Source organism: Mesocricetus auratus, unplaced genomic scaffold (assembly GCF_017639785.1).
Source record: "Mesocricetus auratus isolate SY011 unplaced genomic scaffold, BCM_Maur_2.0 Super-Scaffold_15014, whole genome shotgun sequence".
Taxonomy (NCBI): Eukaryota; Metazoa; Chordata; class Mammalia; order Rodentia; family Cricetidae; genus Mesocricetus; species Mesocricetus auratus.
Window position 1 is genome coordinate 64,266,775 of NW_024429186.1, and position 16,915 is coordinate 64,283,689.

A 16,915-nucleotide genomic window follows, 5' to 3' on the forward strand; every position below is an offset into this window, starting at 1 on the left:
AGCCTGTGATAGTGAGTTTGGGTAGGTTTTGCTGTCAGGGAGTCGATCTGTTGGTGGATAAAGTCAGCTAACCTCTTGACGACCCAAGGGCCAAATGGGAGCAACATTAAAAAGCCAGCAAGACATCCTAAAATGGAAGGGAGCAGGGTGGTAAGCAAGGGTGAGGCTGAGAACCAATTTTTTGGAATCAGCCTAATTCCTGTTCCTAGGCCATACTGTCTATTGTCACTCCTGTGATCTGTGTAGAAGCAGCATTCCTCTTTAAGGGCTGCGGAGATTCTCCTTGTTTGAGAGCACTTGAAATCCTAGTGTCTGTTCCCGAGGCTCCTAACCCCAAAAGCTCATCTTGCTTTAGAATAATAGTTAAGGCAGGGAACTAATTTAACTAAAATGTAAAACATAGGGGCAGAATTTAGGAGTGAGTAAACGTAGGTGGAAGGCCATTCTGACAGGTCCACCATTTTTAGAGATGGCAGAGTTAGTATCGGGGAAGACAGTGAGGTTGTAGAGGTGTGGATGGGTTGAATGAATTTGGAAACTGGGCGGGGAGGGGGCTGTGCAGTCAGGAACACTGGTTCAGCATATTTCCCTGGAACTAACTTGGGTGGGCTTCCATGGTTTTGGGTCCAGTTTTCCTCTGCTCCATGCATTTTACCAAATGTTCTGGTAATCACCGAGCTTTGTTCTTTTCTTGAAAGGGAACACAAGCATTCCCTCCACCCCAAATTGCGTCTTTCCCACTCTCTAGTGTATGGATATTTTATCTGACCAGAGCAAAAGTCACTCGAGTTACATTATGTCTGTAGCAGATTGTTTACTGGCATCAGTATTTAAAAAATTTAAAATGAAGAGTGTACGAATTAATACATCATGTGGAGATAAAGGTGATTTTATAGCCATTTTTGCAGTTGGCATGTGACTAAGATTCATTGTGGAGTATGTCTGAATAGCTACTCCCATGCCTGCCGAGCCAGTGGCTAAGGCCCGATACTCCAAGTCCCACTAACAGGGGGATGAATAAGATGGCTCTCTTATGTCTAGGAATAAGATAATCTATTGGGGTTACTTCCTGGAATAAACTCTACATCTAGAAGAAGGGTAGCTAATAAGCATAACCCTGTCCAATTTGTAGGCAACGTGGAATAAGCCATTTCATTTTCACATGTAAAAACTGGGGATTTGACCTCCGCCAATCTGACTCCCTGTGGAGCAGGACAGTGGCAACCTCTGCAAGTCCGTCTTACAATCGTGTGTGGCGACTTTTGCGAGCCTGTGCTTCAGGAGCAGTGGCTCAGTGCATATGGGCAGGCCTGCCCCTCTGGATGCAGCATTGTTCCTGGAATTCTCGGGTTCTCAAGTCCCACGTTGTGGCGCCAGTTGCCCTGGCCACAACGGGTTCGAGCCCAGGGGAACCTGGAATGAATGAGACAAGAGGGAGATGGATAGCAAGACAACATGGCTGATCAAGCCTCCCTTCTTGTTTTTTTAATTTATTTTTTACATTCCAATCCCAGTTCCCCCTCCCTCCTCTCCTCCTATTTCCCCCACCTCTTGTCTGCTCATCACAGAGGATAAGGCCTGCCCTGGAAGTCTGCTAAATCTGTCCCCTCATCTACTTGAGGCACGACCAAGGCACCTCCCCACCACCCACACCCTTGTGTCTAGGCTGAGCAAGGTCATCTCTCCATATAGAATGGTCCCCACTGAACCAGTGCATTAGAGTTAGATCTTGGACCCACTGCCAGTGGCCTCATATGTTGTCCCAGCCGTACTATTGTCACCTATATTAAGGGAGTCTAGTTTGGTCTTACACAGGCTCCCCATTTGTCAGACCTGAGTCAGTGATCTCTCACTAGCTCAGGTCAGCTGATTCTGTGGGTTTCCCCGTCATGGTCTTGACACTTTGTTCATATTATTGCTCCTCCTTCACTTCGATTGTACTCCAGGAACTTGACCCATTGGTTAGTTGTGGATTTCTACATCTGCTTCCTTCTGTTTCTGGAAAAGGGTTCAAGCTTCTCTGAGGTTGTGACTTGTAGGCTGGGTATCTTTGGCTTTATGTCTGGTATCCACTTATGAGTGAGTACATACTATATTTGTCCTTCTGGGTCTGGGTTATCTCACTTAGAATGTTTTTTCTTTCTAGTTCTGTCCATTTGCCTGCAAATTTTAGGATGTCATTGTTTATCCCCAAGTAGTACTCTATTGTGTAAATGTGCCACATTTTCTTTATCCATTCTTTGGTTGAGGGGCATCTAGATTGTTTCCAAGTTCTGGCTATTACAAATGGTTGCTATGAACATAGTTGAGCAAATGTCCCTGTGGTGTGAATGTGCTTCCATTGGTATATGCCCAAAAGTGGTATTGCAGGGTCTTGATGTAGTTTGATCCCTAATTTTCTGAAAAATCGACATACTGATTTCCACAGCAGCTGTACAAGTTTGTACTCCCACCAGTAATGGGGAGTGTTCCCCTTTCTCCACATCCTCTCCATCATAAGCTGTCATCAGTGTTTTTGATCTTAGCCATGCTGATTAATGTAAGATGGTATCTCAGAGTTGTTTTGATACGCATTTCCCTGATGACTAAGGATGTTGAGCATTTCCTTAAGTGCCTTTCTGCCATTTGAGATTGTTCTGTTGAGAATTCTGTTTAGATCTGTACCCCACTTTTTAAAAAAGATTTATTTATTTTGTATACAGTGTTCTGCCTGCGTGTATGCCTTCAGGCCAGAAGAGGGCACCAGGTCTCACTACAGATGGTTGTGAGCCACCATGTGGTTGCTGGGAATTGAACTCAGGACCTCTGCAAGAGCAGTCGGTGCTCTTAACCTCTGAGCCATCTCTCCAGCCCCTGTTCCCACTTTTTAATTGGGTTATTTGGTAGTTTAATGTCTAGTTTCTTGAGTTCTTCGTATGTTTTGGAGATCAGCCCTCTGTCAGATGTGGGGTTGGGAAGATCTTTTCCCACTCTGTAGGGAGCCTTTCTGTCTTATTGACTGTGTTCTTTGCTTTACAGAAGCTTCTCAGTTTCAGGAGGTTCCATTTATTAATTGTTGCTCTCAGTGTCTGTGCTGCTGGTGTTCAATTTAGGAAGTAGTCTCCTGTGCCTATGTGTTCAAGTGTATTTCCCACTATCTCTTCTATGAGGTTCAGTGTGGATGGATTTATATGGAGACCTTTGGTCCATTTGGAATTAAGTTTTGTGCATGATGACAGACATGGATCTATCTGCAGTCTTCTACACTCAAGCATCCAGTTATGCCAGCACCATTTGTTGAAGATGCTTTCTTGTTTCCATTGTATAAGTTTAGCTTATTTGTCAAAAATCAAGTGTTCATAGGTGTGTGGGCTGATATCAGGGTCTTCAATTTGATTCCATTGGTCCACCTGTCTGCTTTTGTGCAAATACCAAGCTGTTTTCATTAGTATAGCTCTGTAGTACAGCTTGAAGTAGGAGATGGTGATGCCCCCAGATGATCCTTTATTGAACAGAGTTGTTTTGGCTATCCTGAGTTTTTTGTTTTTGCATATGAAGTTGAGTATTGTTCTTTCCAGGTCTGTGAAGAATTGTGCTGGGACTTTGATGGGGATTGCATTGAATCTGTAGATCTCTTTGATAGGATTGCCATTTTTACTTTGTTGATCCTACCTATCTAAGAGTATGGGCGATCTTTCCATTTTCTGATATCTTCTTTAATTTCTTTCTTCAAAGACTTGAAGTTCTTGTAATACAGGTCTTTCACTTATTTGGTTAGAGTTACCCCAAGGTATTTTATGTTATTTGTGGCAATTGTAAAGGGTGATGTTTCTCTGATTTCTTTCTCAGCCCGTTTATCATCTGTATGTTGTTTGTTTTTTTAAGCTTAATTGTCGGTGATCATAGAGGCTAGGCAGGACATTAGGATACCTTGGAGTTACATATAGGCAGTTGTGAGCTACCTGACAGGTTCTGGGAACAGAAATCTGAGTAGCAAGCACTCTTAACTGTCATGCCCAAAGAGCCTTTAAATATATATATATATATATATATATATTTTTTTTTTTTGTATTTTACTTATGCACATGAGAGAGAGAGAGTGTGTGTGTGTGTGTGAGAGAGAGAGAGACAGACAGACAGACAGACTTGGCATACAGGTGGAGGATAGAGTACTACGGGCAGGAATCTAGTCTCTCTACCATGTGTATCATAAGGACTGGAACTCAGATTATTAGGCAGAGTGACAAGGAGCCTAATAATATCTGCTGAGCATCTTGCTTTCCCAAGAACATTTGTTTAAAAGGATAAAGCAATTATTTCTTTATTGGTTCAAAGAGAATTGTTTAAAGAATTTTATAAATCTTGTCATGGCCATGGCCTGTTTTACTGGAAGTGCTTTGCAGATGTCAGCAAAGCTCAGTACTTTTTGGCTGTTTTCAGATCGTGTTCTATTTTAAAAATAAACATATTTGTATCTAACAGTAAGGTAGTCAAATCGTACAACTTTCAGGAGCTATAGAAGACAAGGACAGCTAACCTTAAGGACTGATGGGATCGTAGTCTAAAATATACCTGCCTAAAATCTGTGTGTGCCATGACTGAAGACATAGGTGTGTGATCAGGGTGGGATGTGGCAGTTACGGTCACTACAACACTCTTAGTGAGAGGCACAAGTGTCATTTGTTTTATGCGGAGAGCAGAGGACGACTTGAGGGAATCTGCTCTGTCCTACTATATGTCGGTCTTGAGGAACACACTCAGGTTGTCAGTCAGGTTTGACTGCAAGCACCCTTACCTGCTGGGCCATCTTGGCATCCTGTAAATCTTTTATTATAGAAGGATTTAACCAGCTTTAGTTTTTTAAGATGCTTGTGCATGTCTTTTATAATATTGTTGGTCTTATAGTCTGAGTTTTTCAAATTATGTTTTTTTTATCAGACCTTGTTATTTGGATTTAAATAAATTTTTAAGACATCTTAAGTGAGTAGTATATGTTGAATTTTGTTTTTATTTTGGGGTTCTATAATATTTCAGATACCCAGACTTTAGTAAGTGAAAATTAGATACTTGTGTGCCTTCCCCCCCCCCCTTTTTTTTTTTTTTTTTTTAACGAGACAGGGTTTCTCTTTGTAGCTTTGGAGGCTGTCCTGGAACTCGCTGGGTAGGCCAGGCTGGCTTTCAACTCACAGAGATCCACCTGCTTCTGCCTCCCTAGTGCTAAGATTAAAGGTGTGTGCTACCACCACCTACCTGGCTAGATACTTTTTTCTTACTTCATCCAGATTTTTAATCACTACAATCCAGATTTCACCTAGTTGTATTTGAATTTAATGTGTTAAGGAGGAGAATTGATGCGTGTTCCACTTTGGGGTCTATTATAGTTGAAGGTGTTTTGTTTTGTCTCGTTTTTGAGAGAGAGGGTCTCACCATGTGGCCCACAACTGGCCTGAAATGCACAGAGATCCTCCTGTCTCTCCCTCCATACTGCTGGAATTACAGGCATGCTTCATTTTTATAGAAGCAGATTTTGACATGTATTAACTCTTTGGCAAGGCTTACTATTTGGTTCTGAGCCTAACCTTTAATAGCTGAGCCAGCCCTCCAGCCCAGTGCTTACTATTTGGAAAGAGTCTTCCAAGAGAATAATATAGGAGAATTCCAGGTTTGGGTTTGTTTTTTATTTCGTTGGTTTTTGGTTTTGCCTTGTTTTTATTTTCCTTAAGAAAATTGGCCCATAATTTAAATGAACTGGTGTTTTTCCTCTACCTTAAAAGAAAATGCTTAGCAAAATATGGGTTTTCCCATGTTAGACTAATTATTTTTGCGTGTCTCTTCCCTTTGGTTATGTTTTTTATAGTGTAAAATAGAATAAAAATTAAAGACTTTTAAATAACTGAGAAGCTTTTCTACCATCCTAACACATTGCTTTCTCTTTCATTATTGATATAATTTCAAAATTGTGTGTGTTTCTGTGTACAGATAAATACATATGAATTTATTTTGATATCCTTACAGAACATGGAATACCTACTTCAGTTGACTTTATAGGCTGTGACCCAGCTCATATGGTGACCTCTTTCAACACTGGTAGTGCGGTAATTTACGATTTAGAAACATCACAGTCATTGGTGATGCTTTCCTCACAGGTAGATTCTGGTAAGTTTTCGTGGATTTCTTTGAAATTTCTTTAAAAAGATTATTACATGAATGAGGTGGTCTTTAGCTAATTTTCATACTGGCTGAATGTAAGATAGAAAGTAATTTATGTTATAGTGCTATACATGCTGACATAGTCTGAGTTGTTAATGTAGGCTCAACCCAGGTGGTTTGTATTTAAGTACTCTGTTCCTTTATTTTTCAGGTTTACAATCTAGCAATCACATTAACAAAGTAGTAAGTCACCCCACACTTCCTGTTACAGTAACTGCTCATGAAGATAGACACATCAAGTTTTTTGACAATAAAACGGGTAAGGCTTCAGATGATTGAAAGTACTGCTCTGTTATATAATGCATGTTGTCTTTTGGTTTATGAAATCATCAAGTTAAACTTTTTTTTTTGAGGTACTTAGGACTAATACAAGGTACTTAATCACCTCGCTATAGATCTGTATTCCTGCTGCTAACTTACTATAACTCATTTTTGCTATGCTTATTATGGCATTCTTAAATATACAAGTTTTATTTTTGATTATACATAATATTTTGTCTAACTAGTGCCGTTTCTTCCATTTTCATTATGTAAAATTTCCATTTGAATGTGTTGTTTTAATATAGCAAGATATATCACTTATTTGGTATTTTGAGGATGTTCTTAAAACTGCCGGTGACTCAGATGATGGTGTGGTAGATACTGTTTGCTGTCATCTGTATTGTATAGTTTATAGTTGGATCATAATGTATATATTTCTAAAAATATATTGTGTGTATATGTTGTGTGTAATTGGCAGCATGGGTGTCACAGCAGACATGTGGAGGTCATAGGACCTGTGGAGTGGGTGCTTGCCTTCATTTATATAGGTTGTATGGACCAAATTCAGGCCATCAGGCTGGTGTGGCAAATGCATTACCTGCTGAACGATTGCAATGGCTCAGTGTATTTATTTTTCATTACCTTTTTTTAGCTGTCTTTCAAGCCACTAAAGAGATGGCTCAGTGGCTAAAGCTGGTACTGCTCTTACAGAGAATCCAAGTCCCACAACCTATATAGGTCTGCTCATAACTGCATGTAACTCCAGACACGGGATCCAGTACCTCTGACCTCTGCAGGCTTCCACACTCAAGTGTAATGATGATAGCCGATGCTAGAGGGGATACAATATATTTATTTACCAGAGAGAGAGAGAGTGAGTCACACACGCTAGGAGTCAGTAGCGTGGCTGGCTTCCAAAAGCGGAGGTCCTTTTTCCTTTCGCTTCCTTTTATCTCTACCTGTGCTAATTTACTTGTCCCCACCCTCATGGGCAGATAGCTTTGTGGGGTTCACTCCTACACAAGTGTACATATCTGCGCTCTCTCTCTCTCTCTCTCTCTCTCTCTCTCTCTCTCTCTCTCTCTCTCTCTCTGTATGTGTGTGTGTCACATAATGAAAAGTCTTTCAGGAATTGTCTGACAACTTTGAGGACAACCAAAGTAGTCCCGTTGTTTAATGACTTAGAAATTTCATTGTTAACCACAGCATTATTATAGGACAGCAGCTTATAAGGCCACCTAACAGGCTAGAATTTGGCAAGGCAGTAACCTTCAGCGTTTAGAGGATTACATAAGTTCTGATAACAAATATGGGCAGGTTCCCTTTAAATCTGTATAACATGGTCAGAACTAAATGAATATTTACAGATCTACATATTGCACAGAAAATCAGAATACGTTCATGTTGATGTTCTCAGTTAAATGCCTTTTCAAATCAATTATTTTATGGCACATAATTGTCTCCCCTTGGGCAAGAGAAGAGATAATTTCTGTTGTGTTCTCAAAAAGGTTGTTTATTTGAGCTTGGATCACATTGGGAATACAGACGTGTGTCACTGTATATAGCAAAAAGATTCCTTTCTTAACAGAATTTTATATTTTTTTAGGGGGATAGCTTAAGCCATTTTCCTATTGCTGTGAAGGACACCATGACCAAGGCAACTCTTTGAGTCTCCCTGGGCCTGTTGTGGGCTTTTGAAACCTCAAACCCCACCCCCAGTGACATTCTTCCTTTAACTGGGTCAGACTTATACCAATGAGGCCACACCTAATCCTTTCTAGTGTGTCTCCAGAGCTATTTTTCTGAAAGAAATCATGAAGTGAGTCAGTAAGACTTTACATGGTAAGAAATGAAGTGAGGGTTTGAGATGTAACTTCGTGGGTTTGTGCTTGCTCACATGCACAAAGCCCTGGTCCATCTGTCCTCCCAGCACTCAGGAGGTAGACGTGGGAGGACCACAGGCTGCAGAGATGGCTTGGTGGTTAAGTACTGCTGCTCCTGCAGATGACTCCACCATCTACACGGGGTCTCATAGCTGGAACTCCAGTTCCACAGAACCAGATGTTCTCTTCTGACTTCCGTTGTCTCCTGTATGCATGTGGTGCACAAACATTAGACATACACACACACACGTTAACTAAGTAAACAAATTTTTATTAAAGTTCATAATTGTTTTTGAGTATATAGCCAATTCAAGGCTAGTCTGAGATGCATGAGACCCCAGTCTCATAATCAAATAAGAAAAATTTGTTTACAAATTGTACCAACTTATTCTTCCTGTTAACAAGTGTAAACCATTGTTTATGCAGTAGGCGCCACACAATTTAAAAATTCTTAAAAAATTGATCTCCCAGGACCACATGCATATAAACATCTAGTTACATTGCTATATTAAACTGTTAAATTATTTTCACATACTGCTTTCAAAAATAATTGGTTATTTTATTTAACTTTTTTCACCTAGTCTATTGCCATAACTGGTGTTTCTGGTTAGCTAGAATATCATTTTATAAAATGTATAGTAAATTTGTGGATTTTTTAAAAAAAGAATTGGAGGCATGATAAAAATTGATACTATGAATGGATTCAATACTATGATAAAATACAATCAAAGGTTCTCTTGATCACTGGGCCAGCACTCACGCTCATTTGCAGTTTTACTAACTCTAGGTAAAACTATTAAATTTTCTTAGTTATGGAAGACCAAATTTTTTTTTGTTTTTGTTTTTTTGTTTTTTGCTGTTAGGGAACGAAAAGTGAATCCAGGGCTTTTCACATTGTAGGGTAAATGTTACTACTGAACTACGTCCTTAGCTTGGAGTCCACCCACTTTAGTGAAAGAAGGTGTTACTAGAAGAATGTAACCAAAAAAGATTTGCTTAAATTGGTGGGAGGTGGCGTCTGGGATCATTATCGGGAGAGAAGGAAGAACTAGAACTAGTCAGTGAATTGAGTCATCATCATAAATGTGACTTTTTTTTTTTTTTTTTTTTTTGGTGAAAGGGTTTCTTTGTGTAGCCCTGGCTGTCATGGAACCCACTTTGTAGAACAGGCTGACCTTGAACTCAGATCTGCCTACCTCTGCTTCCTGAGTGCTGGGATTAAAGACATGCAATACTATGCTCAGCTATAAGAGTGGCATTTTAAATGAAGCTTGATGATAGGTACTTGGAAGGGAACTATTCATACTCTGGGGTCTTTTATGATTCTATTGGGAAAAATGGATTCTAGAACTGATAAATGAATTTTGTTGGACTAATAAAGAGAATATGTTATCAGCAGGTGTGGTTACTAACCTGCACAAAATCAAGTTTATTTAATATTTATTTAAATCATTTATTTTTATTTTGTGTGCATTGGTGTTTTGCCTGCTTGTAAGTCTGTGTGAAGGCAGTGGATCCTGAAATTAAAGATAGTTGTAAGCTGCCATATGGGTTCTGGGAATTGAACCTGGGTCCTTTGGAAGAACAGTCAGTGCTCTTAACCACTGAGCTTCCAGGCCCTCCCTTTTCTTTAAGGATGTGTATATATCAAATCCTCTGTCCTGCCAGCCAGTTCCCAAATAATGACGCAGAAACAAGTAATTATGAAAGGTTGACTTTAGCTTAACCTTGTCTCAACTAGTTCTTATAACTTAAGTTAACCCGTAGTTTTATTAATCCACGTTCTACCATGTGGCTTTTGCCTCTATCTCATTCTTGGTATCCAGCTCGTTCCACATCTGGCTGGTGTCCTTTGTGTGACTGGATTCATCTCAAGTTTCTTTTCTTTGCCCAGAAGTCCTGCCTATCTGTCCTGCTTAGCTGTTGTCCAATTAACTTTTTATTAAGCCAGTCAAAAGGAACTTAGACAGAGACACATCTTTGCAGTGTAAACAAATATTCCTCCACAGTTATGTAAGTTGATCATCTTCCAGTGTGACCCTGTACCCAGGAGTATATGGGTAACACAGATTGGACTTAGTGGGTTATTATTATTGTTGTTGTTGGACCCAGGAGTATATGGGTAACACAGATTGGACTTAGTGGGTTATTATTATTGTTGTTGTTGGACCCAGGAGTATATGGGTAACACAGATTGGACTTAGTGGGCTATTATTGTTGTTGTTGGTGGTGGTGTTGTTATGTCTGCTAGAGAGATGGCTAATGGTTAAGAGAATTTATTGCTGTTGCAGAGGACCCTAGGTTCCCAGCACCCACGCAGTGGTTCTGGGGAATCCATCATTTTCTGCTGGCCTCAATTGGCACAAGGTTAATATGCAGAGCACTTTCATACATGCAGGTAAAACACCTGTACACATACAATAAAAATAAAAAGTTTAAAGGCCAAAGTTACCATAGCACTCTGGTTGGTTATGCTGCGTGGGCAGGGAGGATTACTAACTAGTTCAAGGCCAGCCTGGACTACACATTTTATTCTCATGAACCTAAGAATTAAGGATCATTGTAGAAGAGGGACAGAAAGCTTGTAAGAGCCAGAGGACCAGGGAGTCTGCTGTTAGACGGTGTCTCCTAGTAACATCAGAAGCTACACCCATGAAGTCCCCAACATGAGCTGAGCAAGGGCAGTGATAGTAGACAGGCCAGAATGGACGGGAGATAGACCACAAAGCCTCAACACCACACAAAGAACTGTAGTGTAGCTAAGAAATGCTGAAAGTGGGAGGAAGACTCTTCCCCAAGGAAGAGCACATCAAATGGTTACCAATACCAAATGGTCAGCCCTGAAAACATACTTAAAAGTAACATAGTACACACTGAATAGGTTATCTCTGGGAGTATGTATGTACATATGCATGTAAAAATTAATGGAAAAAGAGACTGAATATTGAGAGAAAACAAGGGTGGACATAAAGGAGGATGTCTTTAGTCAATGTTCTAGTGCTGTGAAGAGACACCATGACCACAACAACTTAGCATTTAATTGGCTTGCTTAGTTTCAGAGATTTAGTTCATTTGCATCATGGTCTGGAGCATGGCAGTGCACAGGGAGATGTGGTGCTGGAGAAATGATTGAGAGTTCCACATGGGAATCTACAGGTAGCCAGAGGGTAGAGAGAGACACTGAGACGGCTTGGATCTTTGAACTCTCAAAGCCCATACCCAGTGACTCACTTCCTCCAAGAGGGGCACAGCTGCTCCTGTAAGGTCACCCCCTCCTAATTCCTTTAAATCAGTGCCACTCCCTAATCACCAAGAAGGTTTTGGGAGGAAAGGGTTGCAAACGATGTAATTATATTATTCTTAAAAATAAAGAGAAAAGAGGCATGAAATTAGGGGAGGGGATGAAAGCAGTGGGATGCATTTGTTTTAGAAAATGCATTGTTTAAGACTCAGAATTAGTAAAAATTTTATATTAAAAGTACTGTACTATGCTAGGTGAATTTTATGTTACTGAGGTATGGGCACCTCCCAAAATTAATCTGTTAGTCTACTTTAGTGATAATGAGAACTAATAAGAAATAAACAGCTGTGGCTTGAAATCAACAGAAGCATCTCCCTTTGTCCTTAAGTGGTAACTGTTTAGTATTACCAGAAAAATGGTTCAACTTTTTATGGTTTGCACATTTGACTATGTTCTAGTTTTTGTTCTGGTCAACATTTGTGGCCCAGGAGTAAGGAAGGAACTCTCTTTTATATCCCAGTATAAAATGTCATACAGGGGACAGCACTGTGGCAAATGATGATGACGTAAATTTACAGAACTTCCTGTAAATCAGCATCCTAGTGGTGCTGGTTAAATGGGAGTTGATTTTTATAAGTATCAGTATTTGTTATTTTATCCCCTTCTTGTATGTTTGTTTTTTGTTGTTTTGTTTTGTTTTCCTCCCTAATGACAGTGTTTCTCTACATAACCTAGACTGGACCTCACTATGTAGACCAGGCCAGTCTCAAACTCACAGAGATCTATTTGCCTCTGCCTCCCAAGATCTGGGATTAAAGGCATGCATTATCATGCGTGGCCTAATTTTTTTTTATTTAAAATATATTTGTGTATATGGGCACATGCATGTAGAGGTCAGAGGACAACTTGAAAAACTCAAGTGGTTATGTTTGGTGGCAAGTGCCTACCTCATGAGCCATCTAGATGGTCCCAGATTGAATGAAGTTACAGTATTGCTTTTCCTTCATCAAACCATGTTGCCAGTGCAGGGTATTCTTCCCCCAAAACTGTGTGCTGCACTACTTTGTATTCATAGCTTATCTTAAATTACAACTTGGTGAGTTGGCACAGGGGTTTAAAGCACTTGTTCTTCTTGCAAGGACCCGAGTTTGACTCCCAGAAGCATGTGCCTTATAACCACCAGTAACTCTACTCCCAGGGTTTCCAGTGCTTTCTTCTGACATTTGCAAGCATTGGGTACCTACTTGGTGCACACATACCTACATGCAGACAAACATTTGTACACCTTCATCTTTTAAAAAAATTAAAGTTGGCAGACATACACAAATAAAAATAAGTGAAACTTTATTGCATGCTGGACTTTTGTGGCAAATGAACATTCGCCTCAGAAAAGGAACCAGGACAGACCAAAATCATTATTTTGTCTGTCATTGTATCTAAGTCTGACTTGATGAACCAAAAAGGTCTCTTTTAAGGTTACTAACAGGAGGATAAGTGAGGGTTACTTACAGAAACCAGTAGTGGATCAAAAAATCAGCTGCAATAGGGAAAAAGGCAGGTCCACAGATGGAGGAAATTTCTGAAATGAGGCTCCTTCCCCAGCAATTGTTTACTATTTCTAGAAAACTTAAAGATCGGAGAAATGGCTAAGTGGCCAAGAACACATACTGTTCTGGCAAAGGAGCTGAGTTCAAGTCTCAGTGCTTGTATCAAGCAGCTTTAACTACCTGAAACTATCTTCAGGAGCTGACACCTCTCTGCCTTCCTTGGGCACACACACAAACACACATTCATTCACATAAATTAAAAAGTATAAAAGAAAAGAAAAGGTAGAAGGGATGGGACTTCCAGAAACTTCGAAGATTCAACTTTCCTCAGACCACAAAAAAAAAAAAAAAAAAAAAATCAGGGAAGGAAAGCAGGCAAGCCACCAGGGAGCTCTTACCTCTAATAGGAATGGGGTGTTCTTATTCTCAATGTTACTGAAGAATGAATGCCTCATACTGAGACCTTGCTCCTGTCTTATGCCTCCCCAGTGCTGGGATTAAAGGCCTGTGATCCCAGGTGCTGAGATTATCTTTGTGTGAGCTGTTTCTCTTAAGGTTTGGATTAATCTTGTGTAGATCTGGGTGGCCTTGAACTTGCAGAGATTCGTCTGTCTCTTAATCCTGAGTCCTATGATTAAAGGTGTGTGCCTGGTTTCTATTGCTTATAGCTGACTTTACTTTCTGAATACTCAGGAAAGTTTTAATAATAATAAATAATAATATCATCACAACTGAGTCCAGTGAGCAAAGTTTTCTCCAATCTGTGGGGAATGTTTTACTTAGGAGCAAAGTCTTAAAAATAACAATACTAAATTTTCTACTTACACTATTAGTTATAGTAGATGTGTCTCGAAAAATGTTAAGTGAAAGAAGCTACATTACGAATAGGCATCCAGAATAGGCTAGTCTCTAGGGATTGGGCAAGGGTTGCATACTGGGAGCAAGATTATCTTTTTTAGTGGTGGTGGTTGCCCACTGTGAATTGTGTACTCCCAATGTTGTTAATATTTTTCCAAAACTGAAAACAGTGTTGTGGTGATTGTTTTATGTTGATGATGTATTCTAGTTTCTGCCTCTCAACATTAATCTTCTGTTTTGTTTTATAGGTAAAATGATCCATTCTATGGTAGCTCATTTGGATGCTGTTACAAGTTTAGCAGTAGATCCCAATGGAATCTATCTGATGTCTGGAAGTAAGTTTGAACTTGTGTAAAACCTATAAACTTTATAAAAGAAGTGTTGCTCAGTAACAAGCTTAACTTGTCTTTTACAGGCCATGACTGCTCCATTAGATTATGGAATTTGGACAGTAAGACATGTGTACAAGAAATAACAGCGCATAGGAAGAAATTGGATGAGTCAATTTATGATGTTGCTTTCCATCCATCAAAGGCATATATCGCCAGTGCAGGAGCTGATGCCCTTGCCAAAGTATTCGTGTGAACCAACATAGACTCACATCAGGAAAAAAAGATTTACTTGGTCAGAGAGGGGGTCTGTCTGCATCACTGCCATCAGGAAGGTTACTGATATGACACTACATGTGATCTGCCCGGGTAAAGCTATTGAGGGCAGGCTTAAGTTGTTGGGAATCACATCTTTATGTCAGGCTTATTAGTTTTAACTGTAATTAACTGTATTTTGTGGGACAGAAAAAGGACTCCAGTATCTATGCTGTATACTGGATATGAACTGAGCATAATTTCTTTTTTTAAGGTGTTCAAGCCAATGTGGAGTCTGATCTTACAAAAAAGGACTTTTTGTTGGACTCTGTGTGCTGCCTTAGGGTTAGGAATGTGGTGCTCTTGTGGGGAAGCAAGCTCCAAGAGTAGCTTTTTTCATCTCTTAGTGATCTCACCTTTATCGTTTGAATGCCACAGATTCCCTTTTAAACTTATTTTGCTTTAAAAAAAAGAAAAAAGAAAGAAAAGAAAATTTAACTTAAAATATTTTAGCATTAGTTGCACAAAATGTTTGGATAAAATTCTAGTTTTTATAAGTCTTTTTATATATTTAGCCTGTCACAACAGTGCTCAAGATCATATTGACGTTTTTCTCATTATACAGCCCTGAAACACAGAGATCTCACTAACCTGCCACCTATAACCACTTTCTTTCCTCCTTTTGCCTAATACAGCTCAGCTAGGTCCTTCATAAAGGTGATAAATCACCTTCATCTACATGTCTTCATGAACCAAGGACTATATTAAGTGTATTAAAGCTGTGGAGTATACTCCACATGAGCTCTTTAAAACTAATCTTGACATCCTATCACTATGTGATATTTTGTACATCTTACTGTATTTACAAGTTTATTTATCAAGGATTATCCATCTTGCTAATAGCCTATTATTTATTTCACTTTTTGTTGGTCTTTATATCCTTTTATTAATGTGCTAAGGGAACCTGTGTATCTATTTTGGAACTCTTTGAACAGTCTAAAATAGACTAAAAATGAATATTTTATAGTTAAGTTACAAACCAAGGTGTTTTTCCCCAAGATACTATCTTGATTTACCATGATTCCAAAACAAAATGATCTAGTTTTTAAAAAAAAATTGAAGAATATGGCCATTATATAAGATATTTTAAAAAGTTGAATCAGGATACAGAAGTCTGCTGGGATTGGACTAGTTTCCCCTGTTTTATTTTTTTAGATGTGCTTAATTTTATTGTGTAACTAAAGATTTTCTTTGTGTAATGCATGATTAAGACAATAAAGTTTTTTTTTCTAGTCTTCCAAAAACCTTTTCTGATCAGTTTGCGAGTTTTGATGAGTTTTGTAAGGTTTTTGTTTTACAGACTATGAATCAGCAAATTTTTAAGATTGTACCACAAAGCAAACATACAGCTGTTGAAAAATAATGTATATAAAATGCATATAATAAATATTAAATTGTGTACCTGTATATTGCTGTTGGCCACATCATTTCGTGTTGAATAATAAAGTGCAATACTCTCCACAATTAAAGTAGGAGATGGAGATGGTTTCCTAGTCCCTCATTTTTATTCTTTTATATCCCTAGTAGTTACTGATAATCTAGTATGGTTACAATACTTTTCAAAGTAGTTTTACCACCTGGGGTAGCTTTTATCCTATTAATGTAAGTTAAGGCATCCAGTGTCATCCTCATTCCCTGAGTTTTAGATATGTATAGTGTTGTCTTATTTAGCTATACCTGTTTCCACAAAAATGTTAGCAAATAATGAACTGCATTTTTTGCTTAGTAGAAAGTTGTCCTTAGAAAGTTAAGAAAGGGAGTTAAAACTCCCTTTCTTAAAAGAAGTTGCAAGTGAAATTGAATTAGGCACTATAGAAATTTTGCAAAATTCTATTTGGATTCCTGGTTTTAGAAATTAAGTTATATATTGAGAAATTTCAGATAACTCAGTTGCTGCTGATAAACACTAAGACTTTTCAGAATTTAAAAAGCAGTTGTTGCTTTTGGAGTCTGGGGTGATGGTTCAGTGAGTGAGTGGTTGCCATGCAGTGTAAGGACTTGAGTCTGAATCTCTGGCACCCATGTGAAAACACAGCATGACTGTGCATACAGATAACCCGGTGTTTTGGGGGCAGAGACAGGAGGGTCCTACGAGCTCACTGAGGACTCACATATCCCGGCTCCAGTCTTTAAGAAAGCCCTGGAGAAAGAAACCTGCTCTGGCTTCTGCGTGCACGCCTGGGCATACATGTGCACTCTCAATGCATGCACCACACATGCCCGAGGACACTGAGTGGGTTCGGTTTTCTGAGCTGAAAAATGAAAAGAAGGGATATTCTACCTCCATACTCT

The 16,915-nt window shown here is 39.2% G+C and overlaps 1 protein-coding gene across 1 annotated transcript in view; it reads left to right on the plus strand.

Annotated features, from left to right (window-relative positions):
- Strn3 (striatin 3) overlaps positions 1-16,030 on the plus strand; it is an 81,945-nt gene extending 65,915 nt beyond the window's left edge. Inside the window, 4 exon segments of the mRNA XM_040743121.1 lie at positions 5,995-6,135; positions 6,341-6,448; positions 14,228-14,314; positions 14,395-16,030. Coding sequence (XP_040599055.1) covers positions 5,995-6,135; positions 6,341-6,448; positions 14,228-14,314; positions 14,395-14,564 — 506 coding nt within the window. The 3' untranslated portion in view covers positions 14,565-16,030.
- The last annotated feature ends 885 nt before the right edge of the window (positions 16,031-16,915 follow it).